This window comes from Nannospalax galili, unplaced genomic scaffold (genome assembly GCF_000622305.1).
Source record: "Nannospalax galili isolate Female #2095 unplaced genomic scaffold, S.galili_v1.0 scaffold1082, whole genome shotgun sequence".
Lineage (NCBI taxonomy): Eukaryota > Metazoa > Chordata > Mammalia > Rodentia > Spalacidae > Nannospalax > Nannospalax galili.
In genome coordinates, this window is record NW_008348580.1 from 2,937,581 (window position 1) to 2,960,512 (window position 22,932).

General features: G+C 42.7%; 1 protein-coding gene across 9 annotated transcripts in view; it reads right to left on the minus strand.

The window, feature by feature from the left end:
• The window catches only part of Adamtsl1 (ADAMTS like 1), a 429,521-nt gene that overhangs the window by 83,755 nt on the left and 322,834 nt on the right, over positions 1-22,932 (minus strand). For all 9 annotated transcript variants that reach the window (XM_008845544.2, XM_029569590.1, XM_029569591.1 and 6 more), the window contains 3 exons: positions 21,310-21,489; positions 15,411-15,564; positions 13,432-14,554 (listed from right to left, as the gene is read on the minus strand). In XM_008845544.2, the coding sequence (XP_008843766.1) occupies positions 13,432-14,554; positions 15,411-15,564; positions 21,310-21,489 (1,457 nt within the window). The remainder of the gene's footprint in view (positions 1-13,431; positions 14,555-15,410; positions 15,565-21,309; positions 21,490-22,932) is intronic.

Below are 22,932 nucleotides of genomic sequence, written 5' to 3' on the forward strand. Positions count from 1 at the left end.
AAAGTGCAGATGTGATTTTTTTCTGAGACCTTTACTTAAAGCTTCTTCTACATGTTTTAAACTTAACTTCCCCACATCTTAAACCTTTCATTCCAGTCATGATGGCCACTTTGACTCTCTACCACTAGCTGGGGTAGAAGACAAGCTCTTTCACATCCTACCTATCCTTCCCAATTTTGCCCATCCCCTAACTAGTTGAAGTTCTACTGTTTTCAATGCCACCACAATTCACAAGAATCCCTTCTTTGTGACCTCCCAGTAGTTCTAAACCATTCTACAAAGATGTTTTTGATCTGCAGGGTTCCATTTTTTCAGCTAGATTATAAACTATAAACTATTGTCTCAAGGGTGAGAGCTCTCAAACTTATAGCTTTTTTTCTTCCATATTCAGCAGAATGTTGGCATGCTGCATAAATAATGTTTAAGTTATTTTCAAAGTTGAAGGTGATCACACCCACAGTGTGCCATAGTGGACACTGGGATAGAACTCAGATTCCAGAACTATACTGAATGGGCTCAACTCAGCTCTATCATGAAGTAGTTTTATAGTCTTGGCAAGAAATTTCTTTTAACTTCTCAGTAAAAATGAGAATTACAATACCTACTTAGGATTGTTGATTTTATATGGATTGAGGTATTTAAAGCACATAGAAAACTACCGGGCACACAGCTGGATGAGTAAGTTGTCATTATTACTGCTACATGGCAGGCTGTAAGTGTAAGTTGTCATTACTGCTACTGCTGCTGATATTGCCATTATTACTATTCATTCTTCATGCCTCAGCCCATGGATTCTGAATGTTGTACAAAGATGTTTAAAATTGTATTTCTTTTTCAGACAGCATATGAACATGTAGCCTAGGCTGGCCTGGAACATGAATTCTCTGTTTTTGCCTTCCAGTGTTTGGTTTACAGCCTTGTGCAATCATGCTCAGCATAAGGAGCTGTTTTGACATGGGTAAATGAATGAGAGACAAAGGAACTTTAAAGCAAGAGGGTAAACTAAGCACACGGAGGAGGGAATCAGGGGCTGACTGTGTACGAGGTTAGGGAGTGGAAAATAAAAACAGGCAGAGAAGGCCATAGGGCACATTGGGCTGGCAACTGCTTTAATTCGGAACTTGACTCAGTGACCTCTGAATCAGGACAACTAGTTATTCCATAACTGTTTTAGCACCATTAACCAAGAAACGAAATTTTAGTTACTTAAAAAATAGCCCAAATCCTGCAATTTCACAAAAGCATAAAACAATCCTATCAAAAAGATGAGACTTGGAAAACAGTGAATTTAAAAGACAAATGTGAAACAGCATGCACAAAGAACTTAAAAGTCATGTGCAAAGGGATAGTGAGGTCTTTTCCTAACCCTGAAATGTGTTTTTATTTTACTACTTACAGTCTTCTTAGATTAGGGTAAAAGCTATGATAAAGGGGCCATATGAACCAATGTTTATTAGACAAATGTACGTGCTTTAAATCATTTTATTCTATCATGTTACCAAATTGGTATTATTTATTTCCCCATGTTAGAGAGGAAGCAAAAGCTTAGAGATAAGTAATTTGCTCTGCTAGTGTATTAGGAATGGGGAATGACCATTGACTTTTTCTTAAATGGACCAAATGCTAGTGTCTGCTGAGGCCAACTCAGAAGGTATGTGGATTGGCCTTATTTTTGGTAGGGGAGTAATTTGTGCCAAGGTTTGTAGTTATTTAGGGGAATGGACAATGATTAAAGTCTGAATTAAAGTAGTTTGAAGCAGAAGGTAAAAAGAATGTTGTGAAATCTCTTCTAGGCACAAGAATTCTTTTGTGAAACCAAAAATTGTAATAGTCCAGAGGCCTGAAGTGAAGTCTTATTTTGTACAGATATTTTGGGGAACTGATTTAAGGTTCATGAAGGGTTTCCTGTCACCATTTGGATAAAGCAATTTTTTAAAACCTCTGCTGCTTTTAGTAAAGTTGCCAACTAAAAGTTACTTACTGCTGAAGCTTCACAATTTCTCAGATGGAAGTACAGAAAATATTTTTGGAATGGGAAAGGCCCTCTGACCACACATTCTTAACCTCGTCCTCATACTTTCTGCTGAAGGTTTTAACTTCTTTCTCTTTAGAAATTCATAAGGTATTGAATTTGCTAATACTGGTCGTTTTATCTGCTTGCTGGGCAATTCTCTTCAGACTACAAATTCTACGTGAAATAAGTCTTACTGCATTTCCTCTGAATGAAAATGAAATACAAGTGGGGTCTGCAGACACCCTATCCCTAGCCTTTGAAGGAAGCGTGAGGGCTGACTTTAAGCTTTACTTATACTGCCTGGTGCATTCTGGTATGTTCTACCTGCCCGATTCATGACCATCATTTCTGTGACCTCTGCACCCTCCCCAGTGCTTTACTTTTGCTGAAGTGTAAGTATTCATTGGGAGGTTCCCACTCTTCTGGCTTGCTATTCTTACACTTTTCAACTGGGAAAAACATTCGTCATCTCCATTTCCTTTAGTTCTGTAAAGGACAGAAGCCAAACCAAATTGAAACTGGTTTACATCCCTCTCCTCTATCTTCCCTGCCTCCAGTTTTATATTATCTGCAAACTTGGAAAGTGCACTTTGTGGACTCAGGACTTTTACATATAGCATTATTCACAACTGTGGTTCTGAAATTGACCTTGGAGGAACTTTTCATCTGATTCCCTCTTCCATTCTGAGAAGTTTCCATCTGTGGATTCCCTGTGTTGCCCAAGTCAAAGATTTCCACATACTCCTTAATTCATCTGCTGTTCAACACTACTTTGGAACATCATCCAAATTGTTCTGGCAAGCACAACACCAAGAGCCTACAGATTTCTCTTTTTTGCTAGATCAGAAACAATAGCAAGGAATGTCAGCAGGGTGTGAGCATCTTCCGTCGGCTTTGGGCTGCTGAGTTACCAGCTGTCACATTGTGCCTTTTCACAGGCCTTCCACCACAGCCCATCGAACACTTGCTTAGATGTTTCTCACATTAGGATTAAAGTGTCTCTTTTCTCTTTTCTTTTCTTTTCTTTTCTTTTCTTTTCTTTTCTTTTCTTTTCTTTTCTTTTCTTTTCTTTCTTTTCTCTTTTCTTTTCTTTTCTTTTCTTTTCTTTTCTTTTCTTTTCTTTTCTTTTCTTTCTTTTCTTTTCTTTTCAGTATAAGGATGAGCAATACAGAAACCCAAAACTGGTTAATGTGCAGAGAATAAGAGACTGTGGAGTGATCAAGCTCTAAATGGGACTGGGGAGTTGGTTCAGTGTTTAAGAGCACTGGCTACACTTGTAGAGGACATGGGTTGGGTTCTCAGCACCATATGGCAGCTAACAACCATCTGTAACTCCAGTTCCAGGGTATCTGACACCCTTTCCTGGCCTCTGCAGGCAGTGCATGACATGGATGCTTTTATGTACATGCAGGCAAAACATTCCTACATATAAAAAGAGTAAATTAAGGGGGAGCAGGAGAGCTGGATCAGTGGTTAAGAACATTTTCAGTTCTTCCAGAGGACCTGAGTTTGGTTCCCAGCACCCACATGGCTCACAACTGGCTGTAACTCCAGTTCCGGGGATATGACACCCTCTTTTGGCCTCCATGGGCACTGCATGCATGTAGTGCACTTACATACATGCAGGCAAAATACTCATACATATAAAATATTAAGAAACAAATGGGATAGCTGTACCATATCCCTTACTCCCAAGGCACAGGGAGCATCATGGAAGGGGGAGGGCAGAATGATTGGAAGAGCCAGAGGTAGTGGATGTCCATAGCGAAAAACTATTTGCTAGATACCACACTGCTGTTGTAAATGTGAACTCACAGTGGCTGGGACTGTGTGCCTAAGAACTGCACAAGACTGAACCAGAAAACCCCCCAGCATTGATGGGGTTCATGAAGTTCTACTTTTAGCCGAGGAGCATTTGGCAGTTGATGGCTGCTGGGGAAGGGAGAGTCAGTTTCTTCAGGGATGTGGCCCCTGAGAGGCTGCTCAAGCTCCAGCAGACTGTCCTAACCCAGGCACACTAACTGAACTCAGTGGGTTTTAAAAAAGCACATGAAGGTGGGAGGGAATAGTGGGGGAGGGGTAGGGAAGAAATTAGAGGGAGGAAAAGGGGTGGATTTGATTAAAATGCAATATGTGCATGCAAGGAATCCTCAAACAATAAAACCTAGTATCTTAATAAATTAAAAAAAGAGTGAAGTGTCTTGCTTTGTGATGTGCCAGGAGATAATGTGCAGCAATGGCCCTAAGTCTAAATGACAATGATTATGGATACTGACACTGGAGCATCCATTTACAGACAGTTTTGTTCTCTACTGCCATGGGTTGGATAGTGTTCTGCTACGGCCCATGTGCTAAAGGGGAAGGGCTGTTGAGAGGTGTGCAATCTTTAAGAGGTGGAGCCTAGTAGGGGAAATGAGGTCACTGGGGTATTGAAGGGATCTTGGGGCTCTAGTCCTCCCTTTAACCCTTTGCTGCCTGTCTTCCGTGAGGTGAACCACCTTTGCCATGGGCTCCTGTCATGATAAACTATGTTCAAAGCAATAGGGACAGTTGCCCATGACTGAGATCATGATCCAAAATAAACCTTTCCTCTTTCTAAGTTGTTTACTTATGTTCTCACAGTGACTAAAGGCTAAAATATACACACATCCTTGATAAGTTGAAAGATAAAATAAAACAGTATCTGGCTCTATCAGAGTCATTTTAATTTGAGTAGTAGGAAGCCCAAGGTTAAGAGGTTAAATTTGACTTATTAAGTGGCAGAACTGGGATTTGTGTTCAAATTGCTCTGATTCTAGCCTGTTTTTCATGGACATTGGCTGCCTTTTGTAATTAGATATGGAATGGGGAGACTAAGGTGAACAAACCCAGACTCAGGAAAGAGACCCCAAAGAAATGTTTCTTGGCTAAAAGTCAAAATGTCATTGGGCCTGTTAGCAACATACTCTGTTCCAAAGGCCAAAAATGTCAAAAGTGTTTGGGAGCTTGTATCTAATCATTAAAAGATTTTAGGCTTACCTCTTCAGAGGGGGGAATGTTGGAGGGGAGGGAGTGGGCATGGATTTGATCAAAACACCTTATATGCATGTATAAAATTCTCAATAAAGTTTTTGTAAAAGTTAAAAAAAAAGGAAGACACTCATTGGCTTTCCTGTTCTTTTTAAAAATGTTTTTATTATTTTTATTTTATGTGTATGAATATATTGCACCCATGTTGTGCAATGCCTGCGTATGTCAGAAGAAGGTGCCAGATTCCCTGGAACTGGAATTATGGACAGCTGTTAGCTGCCATGTAGGTGCTGGGAGGAATCAAACCTGGGTCTTTTTTCAAGAGCAATCAGTGTTCTTTTAAAAAAACTTCTTTTTTTGTCTGTATGAGTATAATCCCTTCATGTATGTAAGTACCCTTGTGTCATGCAAACAATCAGTGCTTTTAACTGCTGAGCCATCTCTCCAGCCGCTAACTTTCCCTTTCTTTATAATGCTGTGTAGGAAGAATCTTACCTATGAGGTACCACCCACCCCTAAGAATAATGGAGACCTTTCTTCAAAGTATCTAGTTTCCTATGATTTCATGTTTACCTGCAGTCCTTTTGAAGATTTCTATAACCCTTTGAAATGTTGAAACTTTGTCATGTTTAAATACTTGAAGACTTTTGTCAGCTGAGCTAAAAGTAGTAGGTGACTACTGGCTTACTCTTCGTAGAGCAGAAATGTCCCTGAAGCTATGATGCCATCAGAACATTTAGGTATTTCTTAAAGGAAAAGATCAATCTCTATCCATATTTGGTAAGTCAGTCTCCAGGACCAATTTTGGAGAATGTGCTATTGTTTTTTTATAAGAAAGTTAGCATTTTCCTTACAAGTCCTGTTTCTAGATTTAGATTCAGATTTAGGACTACTGAACTATGCTTGACTTTATTACATAAATGTTTGGTGAGAAGGGCTATTTGCCAGATTCTTTGGCTAGAGTTGTGTTATACTGTATCCAAATGCAAACTGCAAATAGCCATTGCTTGAATCGCAACTAAAAATATGATGATTTCCATGCTTATACCAAATAATCGAAAAGCAACGAAAAATTTAGCTTCATCTAGCTTAAGGTCTTGGTCACTAAAAACATGAATGCACAGAATCTCAAGTCTGTAGACACACAGGGGTGGCACACAGATATCTTAACCCTAATGCTTGCTGAATGCCTTGTGTGTGCCTCACAGTGAGCACAGTGGCTGGTTTTGTATATGTGAAGGTGAAGCTATCCCCAAGTCAGTCAGATCTACATGGATGGAATATAAAAGCCTTTAGATAGAAGTGAAATGCTGACACATCGAGTGCTAATTACATCAGGTTGTGTTGGCTTTCATGGCTTTATTAAAAGCAATGGGAAGCCCATGTATTCACCTAAGCTAAAAAAATCAATAAGGAGAAATACGGGGCAGAAAGGGAGTTAGATTGCCTTAGGTTCAAACTCCAGCTCCGCTCTTCACATTCAAAAGAATGAGATTTTGCCAGGCATGGTGGGGCATGGCATGCCTTTATTCCTAACACTTGAGAGGCAGAGGCCAGCTTGGTCTATGGAGTAAGTTCCAGGCCAGCTGCGGCTACAGGGACACCCTGTCTCAAAAAGAACCCCCGCCCCCCGCAAAAGAAGGAAAGAAAAGTATGAGATTTTGAGACAGTTGATGTGATATCTCTGTAGCACTTCAATTGCAGCATCCATAAAGCCGGGCTAGTACTGTGAAATGAACCTGACTCTGTCCATAGCTCTGATGGAAATGACCATGATGACTTTTCTGTGGATGTGACAGAAGATAGGAAGCCAGAAAGTACCTACTCCCTGTACTCCTTCATTCCACCTGAGTGTTTTTCACCCTATACAGTCCCATGGCACAGAATCTTGGGGTTTCCTGAAACTTCCATAGGTGAGAACACAGAGTGAAGCTGCACTTTTCAGCTCTGAGGAGTGGGTGTCACCCCGCAGCTCTGCCGAGCCTAGACACCTGCAAAGCTGCAGGGATTCCAGCGACCTAGAGACCTCCCTCCTAAACACTGGCGTCACCTATTCGTTCTATTGTTCATTTATTTCATCATTGTACGTATAACATATTCTTAGAAATCTGGAGAAACTAAGACACATTAAAAAAAAATTTTTTTGTTTTTTTTGGTCTTTTTGAGACCTGTAGCCCCAGCTGGCCTGGAACTCAGAGATCTGCCTGCCTCTGCCTCCCTAGTGCTGGGATTAGAGGTGTTTACCACCATGCCTGGCCTTTAAATTTTTCTTAATTTGTTTTTGTTTTATGTGTATGAGTGTCATGCCTGCATGTGTGTAAGTGTGCCCGTGTTATGCAGTGCCCATGGAGGACAGAGGAGGGCATCAAGTCCCCTGGAACTGGAGTTACCTACAGTTGTTAGCCACCATGTGGGTGTTAGGATTCAAACATGGGTCTCCTGTAAGAACAGCTAGTGCTCTTAACTGCTGAGCCATCTCTCCAGCCCTGATAAAGCACATTTTTAAGTACTTTCCTTTGAGGAAGATTAGCACAGTTCAGAAGCTAAGCTAGGAATGCAACAACTACTTCTAATATGCAGCGGTAAGGGCTAAGAAAGGCTGCAGAGTGGGGTACATGGATAGGGTCATCTGACCCAGCCTTTGGGAGTAGGCTTCTTCAGAGGAAGGGCAGGGATTAGCCAGATAGTGTAGGAATTCATAAATTCATAAACTGCAAGTAACCAGCTATTGCCGAAGGGCAGAGTTCAGTGCCATGAGGTGGGATATGATAAGAGAGAAGTCTAGAGGGATAGGCAGATGCTGTGTATCATGCAAAGGTATGTTGATCTTATCCTTAAGTGATGACAAGTCATTGAAAGAGTTTTAGTCTTAGAGCAGCATGGACAGGTTTGGCAGAAAGTCTGCTCATGGTGAATGAGCAGGGAACAGAAGGTAAACGGTTTAGACTTTGAGGACCAGTTTCTGTTTGTTCTTAATAACCCCTTTAAAATGCAAACATCATTCTTTTAATAACTTTTTAATGTAACCTGGATTCAGACCCTAGCTCTAACACTTATTAAGTATGAGCAACTTAGTTTAACAGCTCTGTGCTGTTCATTAGTTCTTTTAACAACCCACCCCCTTGTGTGTGTGTGTGTGTGTGTGTGTGTGTGTGTTTGTGTGTGTGTGGTATATGAACATGTGCTAGTAAGCTTTCTATTGCTGTGGTAAAACAGTGACCAAAAGCAAGTCTGGGGTTGTGGGGGAAGGGGTTTATTTGGCTTATACCAAGAAGTTTAGTCTTGCTTGGGGGAGGGGGTGTCACATTTAGTTATTTTTAACCTCTGTGTTCCTACTACAGAACAAGCTTCTAGGGCTAGGGGAGGACTGAGAGTCTGCATCCCAGCAGTTTCATCATCATGCACACTGAACTTGGGAATCCTTTCCTCGTCCAGTTTTTCTAAACAAGATAGGCTTTTGCCATAGTCCTTGGTTGCCTTCCTGGACTTGAAAATAAGATCCTATTGCTGAAGACACCACGTACTTTGGACACAGGACTTGGAGGAACTGAATTGGGACTGACCTGGAAGCCTTCTTCCTGAGGACTAGCACTCGTAGGTGCTACGCAAGCTGCAATGGAAGAGCAATCAATAGTCCTATCCATCTGTAAAGCCTATGAGCCACGAGGACTGGCTTTGCAAAATATCCTTTATGATGCAATAGTGGCATTTTTATCTTGGGGGATACCAACAGCTATCTAATTGGACTTAAGGCCCGCTCTTAATTCCCTCTAGGAGGGAATTCTTGACAGTTACTATTAACAAGTACTCAAGGCTGGAGAGGGCATAGGCCGTAAAGGAGAGCCCAAGACATAACTTCTAACTATATTCTAAATACTTATTCTTATATCCACAGATAAGTGTAGCCCTCATCACTCATCAAAGAAGCTTCTTTTTGCTGTGGGTAGAAACCATTACCAAGTTCCACAACTGGTCAAAATGCAGAAATAAGTGGCTGTGGGGATCCTACAATGAAACTCCTGCACTGAAGGCTCGGGGAACATCTCAGAAGGGGGACCAGAAACACTGTGAGAGCCAGAGGACCAGGATGGCTGCTGCTAGACAGTGTCTTCTAGGCATGACACGGAAGCTGCACCGTGAAATCTCACCAATATAGATGCCTAAGCAAGACCAGCATAATGAAAGCACCAGCTGACAGGACAACGTGGACAGGAGAAATTTCACAAGGTCTCACCTCTAGATGAAGAGCTACAGGCAATCAATGACTGCTGAAGGACACAGAACCAGTTTGCTTCAGGGACACGCTCTTCAGGTTATCAAATCCCAAGTGCTTAGCCCTAAGCACATGTACATACAAGCACCTAGGCTTGTATACACATAAGTAAATGGACGCAGCAGATTTTATATGCTATATGTTTTATATATTATATACATAAAACAATAATAATGAAAAAAGAAGTCACAAAATTGAGAGGAAGAGGGGGATATGGGAAGAGAGTTGAAGGGGGGAAAGAATGAGGTAGAAATAATGCTAATACAGTACTAATATGAAATTCTCAAAATAAAAATAAAAAAAGAAATTTAAAGAGAAGTATTCTGCCACTTGGAGTTTTCTATAAACTGAGGCCTAAACAAGGATGCTAGTTTCTAATCTACAAAGCAGTGTTCATAGCTTCTTTATCATCTCATCAGCTGGGACCTATCACTATACCACCCAGCACATCTTTATGGCATTCAAATAACTACCGTAATGGACTCCTTGCCAGGCCTCTCCTCGTGCTTTGCTGCAATTCTTGTGCTACAACACAGCCCATGAGAATCTGTAAAATTGGGAATTAGATCATGCCACCCACTTCCTTCCTACGGCTCTCCAAATCTTCTCCTGAGCCTCAGAAACCTAAACTTTTCCCTAGGACTCTGCTCAGCTGCCCAACCTCACTCCATCCCACAACATAGCCAGATGAATTTCTTCTAGGTTTCCAAAACACTCATCTTTTCCCTTGGGGCTTTCACACAGCTTCCCCTCTGCTTAGAAAGGCTCTTTCTCTTGGTTTCACATTCTGAGCACTGGTCATCACTGAAATCTTGGTTTATAGGAAATCATCTCAGAATGTAGGTCTACAGTGATTACTATGGCATTCTCTATCACACATCTATTGTAATTTTCTACCAAAACACCTAGTGCCATCTGACATTTTTCTTGCTTAATTTTCCCTCTCCTCCCCTCCCCTCCCTCCCTCCCTCCCTCCCTTCCTTCCTTCCTTCCTTCCTGATTATTTAGCACCTTTTTGGTGTCAGTTACTATCCTTATCACTGGGAAAAGAGAAATAAAGAAAGGCTGTACCAGCATGGGTAGGCAATCAACAAGTGAATATGTAACATAAAAAACAATGATAAAATTCTATAAATTAAATACCAGAATTAAAAAGCTAGAGACCAACTTGGGGGGGGTCCTCTTTTAGGTGGTGTGATCATGAGAGTGATCACACTCTCTGATGCATGCCATTTTTTTATCTTTTCAAAACAGGGTCTCCCTGTAGTCACGGCCAGCCTGGAACTTGCTATGTAGACCAGGTTGGACTTGATCTCACAGAGAACCACCTGCCTCTGTCTCCCAAGTGTTGGGATTAAAGGTGTCTGCCACCATGCCTGGCTGATATGTGCCATTTGAGTAGAGCACTAAATGCATGCCAACTTCAAGAAATACAAACTTCTGTTCTTTTCATTATCACAATATTCCTAGTGATATAAATAATTTGGACCTATTTCCCTGTTAGCATGACTAATTCGGCCTTCATCCCTTTGACTTCCTACAAAGTCTGAGTTTTATTAGTAGGTAAAGAGTTTTTCTTTTTCACCATCCTCAATATCTAACATTAAGGTCTGCTATGGTAGTGTTGGTAGAAAAAAGGAAGAAGAAAATGGAGATTATGATGAACCAGGCTGTCACAATATACCCAGGGCACCCTGAAAACTATTGCTTGAGAAGCTGACATGTGTTTCTAAGAATCAGGTGAACTCATGTCAATGGGTAAATTTTACATGTAACATAAGATATATATGAATTGTTTTACATCCTTTAATCAAACTAATTTCTGTCATACCAAGTTTTTGTATATTTAGAAGTCAAAGAAATGACAGATTTCTTTCCTCATCTATGACCTGCTCTTGCTGGTTTAGGCTATTTATTGTACATCTTAATAAATTACAAAGTTCTACAGACTAACAGGCAGCTTTGCAGACTCCTAGAAAGGTGGGTTTGGGCCCTAAGCAAAAAACAGGCTAAACTGAACTTCTCTGAAAATGAATGAGCATTTCTGAACATACCACTACAGCACAGCGATGATGCCAGCTGACATGGGAGAGGTCACCAACAGCTAAGGCAAAGTGGTCTCCATGGCAGCTCATTGACTCATGCTGTACTGATACCCTCGTTCACTCTTGTTTCTCAACTAAAACTTGGAAAATGCTATAGAAAACTAAATTATACCTCTATTTATTATTAGCCAGCTGAGTAAATTGCAAACATTATAATGTAAAGATCAGAAACAGCCTTGGACGTTTCCCCAACTGCATACAATTAATTTACATTGCAAAACATTTTTAAGTCTAGATGGAGGGAAAAAAGTCTTGCTGGTGACCTACTTGTCCATGACCTTCAGGTGCATCTCTCTCAATGCTACCATGTTCCCAACCAATGTCCTGGATGACTGAGGATCCAAGACTTGACCTCTGATGCTTTGGTGCCACACCTTTAGTATCCTTTGGCTGCCATATTGCTTTTTCTAACATGATTCCTTCTTGTTAGAACAAGATGAGCTTTCTCCATCTTAAAGCTCCCGGAGTTAGACTCTTGGTATCCATTAAGGTGAGGTAAAAGGCTGAGGTAGTGTTTCCCATATGCCATTTCAAGAATTACTGGTGCTCCTGAGATTACTAAGCCATTTTTTTCAGAGATCAAAGGATTACTGAGAAAACATACTGCATACTGTATTGTTCTTTTAGAGAGTCACAAAGCCCATTGGGATGCTTGAAAGACTTAAGAAAGTGGAAACTTCAAACAATTTCCAGTTGGGGGATAGTTAAGTGCATTCAGAAATAGTCATCAGCTGGTAAAAAGGTGATACAGATCTCTATACACTATTATAAATATGTCTCCTAGACATGTGAAATAAAAACCTAGTCAAAATTTCTGAACATGACTAATCTCCCATTAAAAACCCTGTCATATGTGTGTATGGTTTTATATAATACAATAAAGCACATAAAAATTCTAAAAGGATGTATACCAAATTATTAAGTGTGATTGCCTTCGGTGAATAGGACTGGGGGGTAAGGAAGAACTTGCATGTCTTACTTTATAGATTTGGATATGATTTGAATTGTTTTATATCCCTTTTATTACTTTTATAATAAAAAATCAAGTACAATATTAAAAAATAGACATAAAACACAGCAGTAAATATCTGTTTAGCTCTAACAGAGCACTTTTCAAACACATGTGACCACTGAAGCCCAGATTTGCGGAGCACTCAGTAATGACTTGTGCAGCAATACCAGTTACTGTTCTGAGGACATTTTCCTGGACTCATCACAATTTGACTTTTGACCTTCTGCGGTCATTTTTAAATGAGAGAAGGGGGTAGACGTGAGCTTGGAGATTACCCAGAAAATTCTCACTGTTCCACTCTGCTAGAGGCCATTGCTGTTTTCAGAGCCAGTACATAAATTAAAGGGACGATGAACATTGAAAATGTGGCACAGTACTTGGTACAAGTAGTGCTAAAAATATTGTTATTATTTCTGCTACCATTATTGATTTTCATATTATGGATGGCTATGGTCCATGGAACCCAGTGATAATACATGTGGTTATCTTAGTGATAACATTACACTGTAAGATATTAGGATAAATAGTAACTGACCTAACTGGGAATAAAATCTTTCTGGAACGAATGACCTTGTCCAGCCCTGAGAGAGGACACGGTTGCCTATGAGAATACAGGTGCTGGTTGCTTCCCTGCAGCCCATGGAGGACCATGCGAACGGACAGATAGTCCTAATGGTCAAACTTTCAGAGGTTCAGTTCGGGAGGTGGAACCATAATAATGTCTTGGCTTGGAATGATGTCATTCTACCCAGAGTTCAAAGCTATCCAGAGGGTATCCCATTCATCTTTGAGATCTTATGGGGGAGCTGTGGGTGTGCAGTGCTGCTCAGAAGGATGGCAGTGCACTATTTAGAAAAATTAAATGCTTTGTTTTTACTCCAACAGCCTGTCCTGCAGAGACAGGGCCTGAAAGCCAGGTGACTCCTGGCTGGTCTAGGCTTTTGCTTGGACCAAATGGTTGCTGGTCCCTGGCATTTGCTTCCCAACCCTTCTTAGACCAGGGATGTACAAGGCTCACCTGTCGCTGAGCTGAACCTCTTCACCGTTCCTGGCCCAGCTGATGGCAGGCCTCGGGTTGCCCACTGCCTCACAGTGTAGCAGCACACTCAGGGTCCCACTGGCCAGGGCCACGGTCTGCCCCAGGTGGGTGACCACCTCTGAGGCCGAGAGCTGCTGGGCAGCTGAGATCTTCCGCAAGATGGTGGGCTTTCTGTACGGCCTGCGAGAGCCTCCAGACTCTGCAGAGGAGCTCCGCAGGGGGCTGCTGAAGCTAGACACGTGTTTCCGAGGAGGCGGGACGGCCACCAGCGAGAACCTCTGCTCCGAGGGCTTGAGGAGCACGTCCTGGTGCTCTAGGTGGCTACGGAAGAGATCCTGGGCCAGCTGGGCCACCATGTGCTTGCTGTAGAGGTCCCGCAGCTCCTCCGGCTGCTGGGAGAGGTTGGTGAGGATGTCATCCAGGCGCTTCTGCTCGGTCACCATGGTGAAGGGGAGATGCAGGAGGGCCTGCTCAGTGTTCGGATCCTCCTCGGAGGACGCGTTCCTTTCCGTGGAGTCCTGCACCTCCCACGAGGCCAGGAGCTCTCCCGGCCAGCCACCCTGTTCCAGCAGCAGAGACACAATGCCATCGTAGCGGCTCCCTGGGTCAGCAGCCAGGCCACGCTTCTCAGCCTTGCTGCCGTTGGAGAAGATGCCGTTTTGGTGTTTGTGGGTCTGCAAGGCCTCCTTTGGCTTGGCCTTTCTCAGCTGGAGGGCCTCATCCTCACTCCAGAGGCTCAGAGGCCGGGCCACAAGCTTGCGGTTGCCTCCAATGAGCTTAATCACAAACTGCTCCCTGGTTGGCCCCGCAGAACAGGTGTACACGCCTGCATCCGAGGGCTTGAGGCGGTGGATCTTCAGGTAGCCGAAAGGGGCCACGGTGACGTGAGCAGAGCTGATGAGATGCTGACCATCTTTCTCCCAGGTGATGAGGGGCTTGCGGAACCTGCGTGTGGGACATCGGAGCACCACTGCTGTCTTGGGAAGTAAGTAAGCGAATCCACCCACGATGAAGTGCAGCTTCTTCTGCCTTCGGGTCTGGATGTATATGTTCCGAGCAGCTGCGATGTGAGGAATGTACTTTGTGGAAGGCTGTCCAGGCCCTGGTTGGAGAGGGATGCCAGACCAAAGGAGAAAGAGAACCGGGAGCAGGAAAAACCAGAGTGAGATGGGGCGAGAAGAGAGGGGACAGAAGGGAGGAAAGGGAAGAACTCTTCAAGGTTGATTTTGACCAGGGTTCTTATTTACCACCTCCTGTTAACCTGGGAGGGGCTGGCTACTAGCTGTGGATCATCAGGCTAACCCTCCTGTCAGACCCTGGAGCAATAATGAGGTGTGGTGTGGGGTAGCCCCATAGGGCTGCAGGGCCTTTCTGCCCTAGATGCTGAGCTGTAGGGATCTAGATGCCTGGAGCCCAGGGGAAAGGCAGCATCTTTCATTAAAAGCATTTAAAGAAGAAATCTGAATCATAAACAGAGGCAGAGGACAAAGAAGAGACTATTCTCTGTTAAATATCTACCTTCAGGGTCCTGAAGGGCACCAGGGCCCTAATGTACATGGTGAGGGGAGTCCAGAAGTGCTATAACTCCAGGGACTAATAGTAAGCAGAAGAAATCTGTTAAGAGTACTTTCAAACCCCAGAGGGGACAACATTAGACTGCATTAAGCATGTGCTGCCTCGGGCTTCCAGATCTCAGTATGCCAGCAGGCAACCTTTGCTCTATGTATGCCCTGCAAACTGTTTTTCCAGTGGAGAAGAGAACTCAGCCTGCACACTTGTATGATTAAGATTTCTTTTCTCTCTCCAGCTGTGCACTTCAGCCACAGCCTTCCACAGCCCTCCACAGGCTCTGTTGCTCCACAATCCCCTACTGGGCTCAGGGAAGGACCCTGTCTGGTAGCAATGGCTACTGTTAAGTGGGTTGCATATCTCCATCCCCAGAGCTCTGACATACTCACTTGCACAAGTTGCCAGCATGCAGGGTCTTATGGAGGAAGAGAAAGGCAGGGGAGGGCACAGGGTGGAATTGACAACAGTGGAGACCCCGGTTTTCAACACCCTCTGGCAAATGGCGCTTCGAGTCTGGGTGCCCTCCCCGCAGCTCACAGAGCACTGGTGGAAGAAGAAAGGATAAATGCATGACAACTCAGTCAACTGGAGCTTGTTATTCTGTATGGTTCCTTAAATTCACTAACATATGCCAGGAAAAGCATCAGTCCACTGAAAGAGAAATATGATATAGCAGTGTGGAACGCCTGTCTATCTCACAGCCACACTTTACACCCTGTATTGGTTCCAATGGGCATTTTACCTGTTCTTACTTACGTACGGCTTAGGCTTTAGAGTCACAGAAATTCAGATTCCTATATTCAAATCCTAGCTCAGTACTGCAATAGTTGGTAAGCTACTTAAACCCTCTCAATCTGTTTCTATTTCTTGTACTTATCTTGCAAGCCTGTGAATTAAACGAGAGACTATATTTTAAGTGCCATACACAGAAATGACAATGCTGACCTTTCTTCATAAATGAATGATATACCTACCATTAGATAACTGCTATGAATCTACTCTGTGATGGCGTGCAAGGTAATTCCTAGCCTCAAAGAGCTGTCATCCAACTGAAGAGGCAAAAGCCAAAAGCATTATTAAAAAAGGAAACAATGTATTAGAGAAATGTAAAAGAAAATGATAATGTGATAAGGTAATTCCTAGCCTCAAAGAGCTGTCATCCAACTGAAGAGGCAAAAGCCAAAGCATTATTAAAAAAGGAAACAATGTATTAGAGAAATGTAAATCAAAATGATAATGTGATATCATTTCAAAGACACTAGAACAATTATAACATCAACAACAACAAAACAATAGCAGGTGTTGGTGAGGATGTGGAAAATGAGAACTCCCATACATTGCTGGTAGTCAGTGAAAAAATGATGTGGTCCCTGGCATCCACTCCCAGGCACAGTTATTAGCCTTTTTGTAAAAGAGAAAATTTACTATTGGACCCTGTAATTCTAATCCGAGGTATCACAGAGAAATGAAAATATACACCCACACAAAGACTTATGTGCAAATATTCATGACAGCATTTGGCTACTTGCAATGAAAATTTTTTAAAAATTTATTTTTATTTTAGAAGTATGTGTTTTGCCTGCACCTATGCAAGTGCACCTGTGTTGTGCAATGCCTGCAGAGGTCAGAAGAAGGGGTCAGATTCCATGGAACTGAATTACAGGCAGTTGTTAGCTGCCATGTGAGTGCTGGGAACTGAATCCGGTTCTTCTGCAAGAGCAGCCAGAGCTCCTAACTGTTGAGTCATCTCTGTAGCCCCAGCATTTGGCTATTTGTAATAACCAAAAAGTGGCAGCAATTCAATGCCCATCAATTGGTGAATGAATAAACAAAGTATGTAGTTATGCAATGGAATATTACCCAGCCTCATAAAGGAGTGTTGTCCTTATATATGCTATAAACTTGGACATATTTTAAAAACAGTAAGCTAAATTGAATTTTATAACAGGTAAATTATATCTTAATAAGTTTATAGAACAATAATTAAGGAATTTATTAAGACTAGAAGGTAATTTTTGAAATAGTATAAAATTAACACTAACAGCTATTAAATACTTATAGTATACTAGGGATTTCCTGACCTTGGCCTTGAAGACAGGTAGAGTCTGGGTAAGAATAGGGCAACAGGGTTAAGTAGGGCAAACAGAAATTTCTATAACAAAGGCAGAAGAATTCAGTATACAAGTCTGATGTAGGCTTAGGGCAGAAGCAAACCTGTTTGAGGACTGGGGGGGGGAGATGGGTGGTGAGAGTGGTCAGGAGCTTGAGAGGTACTTTGGGCCTGACTTCAGAGACCTTTCATTTTCAGACAGGTTTGGAATTGGTCCACAGGGCAAAGGGAAGCCATGAAGAGGGGAGTGACATGATGAAAGAGGTGTCTGAGAAGGTGAGTCTGGCCGCGTGTATGGAAGGGAGGGGAAACACGAGGTTAGTGGAGGGGCCACCAGAGCACTGCTTGAGATGATGAAGGTCTGAACCTGGGTTATGGCAGCATGCCACTGGAAAAATGACAGTAAAAACAACAGAAAACTATCTTCCACTTTCAAGTTTTATAGGCTAACACATTGAAATGACATTGATCTGTGGGCTATGCTGTGATATCTACCACCCCGAGAGAAATTCAAGATGCAAAAGATGAGGACGAGCTCAGAGAGATCAAATCTCTGCTTGTGCTGCCTGATGATTATGGATTCCAGATTCCACCTGTGACCTGTGTGATGTAAATGACAGTGCCAGATCCAGGGATCAAGTGGATGGGCCAAGGAGCTTGACAGCTTTAAAAGCATGGTGCTGCCAAGTGGAAAAACAGACAAACAGCCAGACTGCAGGCCAGAGGTCAGCCATGGCTTTGGTAGTCTAGTATCTTCTCTAGCTTCAGTTCCCATCTCTGAGATGGGAAAGCTAAGATGAAGCAGAGCTCTTCAAGCCATGCTTGGTAACCACAGTGAGGACGTGATTCAGGGGCTGCTTCTCAGGGGACAGGGACACCCAGACATGGGCACCATGGAGATGTCCTCCATTGGAGATCTGACACCTCACCTCCACTTCAACCTCTCATCTCAGGTTTCAGATTTAAAAAATTGTTTTGTGTGGTATACGTATGTGTTTGGAGTGCACATGTGTGTGGTGTGTGCCTGTGTCTGTGTGTATATGTGTCTCTGTGTATTTGTCTGGGGTGTAGGTATGTGGTATCTTTGTATATGATGTATATCTGTGTGTGGTATTGTTGCATGTGGTGTGTGTGCATGATGTATGTGTGTATATGTGTATGTATGTATATGTGTATATATGTATGTGGTATATATATGTATGGTGTAGGTATATGTGGTTTATGTGTGTGTGGCATATGTGCATGTGTGTATGTGTATGTGAATGCCCCCTGTCTGCACATGTGAAGGTTGAGGGGGATGGCCAGTGTCCTGCTCTATCACTCTCCACCTATTTCCTTGGGACAGAGTCTCTCACTGAACCAGGAGCTAGGCCGGCAGCTGGCAAGCCTCAGTGATCCTTATGTCCCTGCGCCTCCTAGCTCCGGGGTTACAGGCGCTGCGACCACATCTGGCTCTTTACATGGGTGCTGATTTGAAATCAGGTTGTCATGCTTGGACAACAAGCATTCTTGCTTACTGAGCTATTTCCCCAGCCTCATTTTAGATTGCTGACTTCAAATTTTATTTGATTTAAAGGGTCCTGAAGCTTTAACTGAAAAAAAAGAGAGAAATTACTTTATAACATCTTCTAAGCTCTTTGCAGCTCGAAAATTGACTATCTTGACTTTAATTTCTTTTATTTTTCACAAAATATGAATTAAATTTAGTTAATAACTTGTTCAGGAGATTGAAGGGACTCCTTTAAAGAAAAGGATGACCTTTGGAAAGACCTTATTCCCAGAACAGAATCTGCAAATCTGCAAGTAATTTTATTCAAAATGTGTAAAACTTTGACTTAACTCTGCCTCTTATAGGATTTCATGCTATAACCATGAGATTGGGCTAGGAATGGAGAGGATGAAATGCCCATAGATCATTCTTCAAAAGGAGTCACGAGGGGACAAGGGTGCATGGCACGTCATCGCCTCTCAGCCAGGGGCCACAGAGTGACAGGGCTAACTGGGGCCTTGGAGAGATCCTCCCTCTATAGGTATGTTTCCATGGTGCCAGGTTGAGATTATCTGAAATGTTTGGGTGATTACGTCTTACCATTCCCAGCCCCTCCCCATTCATTTCCATTCATCAACCCAGATAGCTCAGAATCTAATTAGACATTTTAGATAAGGCCTAACTCCTCCTAGGTTCTCAAATGTGACTTTCTTTCTCATCCTGGGACCAGTAGCAAAACCCATGGAAGGCCATATGGCCCTGTGCCCAGTCGCTCAAGGGAGAAGAGTGCTTGCCTGAGTTCTTCTTTTCCTGAAGGAGAGCCCAGAAGATAGAGAGCCCTTGTCATAACAAGGGTTAACTTTAACTGGATGTAGGTACTTTATATGCTTCATTTAATCAAGCCCCTGCCTACATGACAGGCACGACAGATAAGCAAACTAGAAAGGCTGAGTAATGAGCCCTACGGTATTCTGTCAGGAAAGGTCAGTCAGGATTTGAAACCCTGTTTGCTTGTCTTTGCATCTGAATTCTTATCTCCACAGACTCTCTTTCTGAAGGCCTGCTCAGTGTGATCTAGTTCAGCAGTCTTCTTCCCTTAGTACCTAAGCCACATGAGTCCTGCCTTCAAAACTGCAGGCAGAAAGTCACTTTCTATGAATATTCTATGTCCCATATCCTCCAAAGGCCACAAGCTCTAGGAAGATGGGGGCAGTTAGACACACACAGTCCATCCTTGGTATTCCATTCATAATTGACCATCTGATAGACACTCCCCAGAAGGAAGACTTTTCTGACTTGGTACTGTATCAGGGCTCTTTTCTACACAGGTATGTCTTATGTATTTTTTTCCCATGTATAGCGCCACACCCCCAAAGAACAGTTCCATGGAAAAACTATCAACTAACATGCTTGCGTACACACACTTAAATATACATGTTCATTTTCTACCCTTCATTCCCTCATCCTGCTGAAATAAAATTGTTTCCAAAATACACTCTCTCACACACACAAAATCATTCCCCTTTCTGATCTGAAACATCTGGGTGAGACACAGTTATAATTTTGCTGACAAATTATAATGCTGACAAATTATAATGGTAATGTAGGTTCCCTCGCAAGCAGGACACTTTAGCAAGCTTTATCAGATGGACTCTACACAGGTGATAATGTTTGAAGAATTCAGAGAGCCTATGCTGATGGGCAGGTGGCTTAATTTTGCACAGGCTGCTTTCCCTATGGCAGCAAGTACCACTATGACATATTTCAACCAGCAGCAGCTCTGAACTGTGAGTTGTATGTATATTCTACCAAAAAAGGGGGGGCACAAGGGGCTCTGAAGGCCAACATGAATGCTTTATATGCAAGAATGAAGAAGGTCTTATACTATGGTTTTGATGGAGATTTTTCACCTTGGGCCTAGTGATTCTGATGTTGCTTGAATTTGCTTGTAAGGCAATAATCTATAGAAGATACATAGGTCTATGGACCTGGGTAGTCAAAGGCAACTCAGAAATTCTAGAGGCTGAAAACAATTGAGTTGAAGCTTTGAACCTGGTTAAACATTAATGAATTCATGCCAGGGTTAAACAGGAACTATTTTTTTAAAAAAAAAGGTTAGTTGGAGGTGTAAGTTAGTGACCCCCTGACTCCAGAGAAAGTCAGGCAATCACTTCCCTAAATGTGAGGCAACAGGGGAAATCAAGTTCTTTTGCTGGGAAGTTGTTGAAGTTTAGAGCCAGGAAACTAACAGTAAAGAGACAGGATTTCCTTGGCCTTCTTTCTCTAATAAATCACATCCTTTATTGTCCAGTAACTTGGAAGAGAAGAAATAGAGGCTTTGCTCTTCCTGAGAAGAGACGAGAAACATCTGGGAGTAGGGATGCAGGGAGGTTAGTAGGAGGGGGCTGGGGGAGATAGGGGTGAAGAACCTGTGTTCTGGGTTTGTTCCAGGGGGACCCCATTTGTAATCCCAAACTTCTGAATTTCAGTTGCTGGATAAGGGCTGGCTGCACAGCCAGGTCCCCATGGCCTAGTTAAAAGCTACGTTAGCGTGCAGCCTATGGTAATAATGCTTACAAAATTCCACTCCACAATGTCAGGAGAGCTGTTCTGTTCTCTTCTATTGTTTCTATGCGTGTGTCTGGGGTCACTTCTCTCCCTACACGTGCATCTCATTCTCTCCACCTACCTCTGTCCAGTTTGAGAGAAGCCACTCGCTGGGACAGTCATCTTTCTTGCAGGCTTGCTGGGAGGCAGGTTTGGAGGCTGAACAAAAGGTCTCTGGGAGCTCTAGGAAGCTGCCATCAGCCATGCGCTGCTTGCAAAGAACATCTCGTTTCTGAACCCCTCCTCCACAAGTCCTGGAACACTAGGGAAGGAGGGAGGAAGAGTCAATACAAGGAAGGAGTCTAACTACCACCTTATCCTTGGCTCAGTTAAAGAGTAAAGAGTTTTTTAAAGAGACAAACCAGGAGCTAAGCCAAAGGGTTTTGTTTCTTGCCTTTGCAATGAATCTGTAGTAAAGTCTTCATAACCCTCCACTCATAATCTAAGATATTTAACTTGAGCATCCAGGAATTCAGGAGCCCTGGAATCTTAGAAATTTGCTTCTGAACTGTGATTTGTAGTACTCAAGAAAACTGGTTTAAAAGGTTAGTATAATAAAGTGTTCAACATATTTATGATCTAGCGAAAATCTATGTGCAGCTTCTAGAATGAGCAAGAGAAAGCTCTTGCCATAAGAATCAACCTGCAGACATTGATTTGCAGAGAGGCTTGTCCTTTCCCTCCACGTGGGAATACTCCCTCAACTATACTGGGCAGCGTGAGATTTAGGACTAAGCTTTCTGAAGAGCTCCCTTGGAGTACTTCTTTTTTTGGACTGGATTTCTCAGGGCACTAGAAGTCAGAACCTTTGAAATGCAGGATGGAAGAAAAATAGCCTCATGTCAGAGGGACGGCGGTAAAACACTTCATTTACAAGGAACTTAATAGTTATGGTCTGGCTGCTTGAGGAGGGGATCAAGACCAGAGGCACAGACAGTTGGTCCTTTCTAAGTATTTGCCCTTTCCCCTTCAAGAGCCCTCAGTTTTTAGCAGGGAACATTGCTTTTTAGCACAAGTTATATTTGGCAAATTCCTTTGAAGGCAGACACAGCCATTGGACTAAAAGTTGCAGATGGGAGCTAAACAGATGGGTGTGTGCAATTTCAGGGAAGCTCATGTAGAGAGCATGCCGCCTTTCCCCTTCTCTACCCCTGCTGATAGGATGGACACAATGCATGAAACTGGCTTTAATCTTGATCTGGGAGACATGGCTCGGTGGTTAAGAGCATTGGCTGCTCTTGCAGAAGACTTGGGTTTGAATTCTAGTACCCGCATGACATCTAACAATCGTCTGTAATTTCAGTTCCAGGGGATCTGACGCCCTCCCTGACTTACATGGGCCTTGCATGACACAGATGCACTTACATACATTCAGGCAATATACTCATATACATAAAATATGAGTAAAAATAAATAAACCAAAACCAAAAATTAAAAAAAGAAATGAAGTCTGAGTTGAAAAGCTTATGTGTTTGCACTGAAGGGGTGACTCCTATGGTCTAGATGCTACCCTCCTCAGAGGTCTTCTTAGGTGGTCAGCAAGATATTAGCAGGATGAGAGACACTGGGGTTGAACACCCCCTCCCCCCACAAGTCAACAGTTTGTGAAACTTCAGGACTCTAATTACTAGTCAGAGGAATAGTACCAAAGTCCTGTAAGGAAAGTCACTAATGGATAAGTGTGTAACCCTGGTTCCAGGAACCC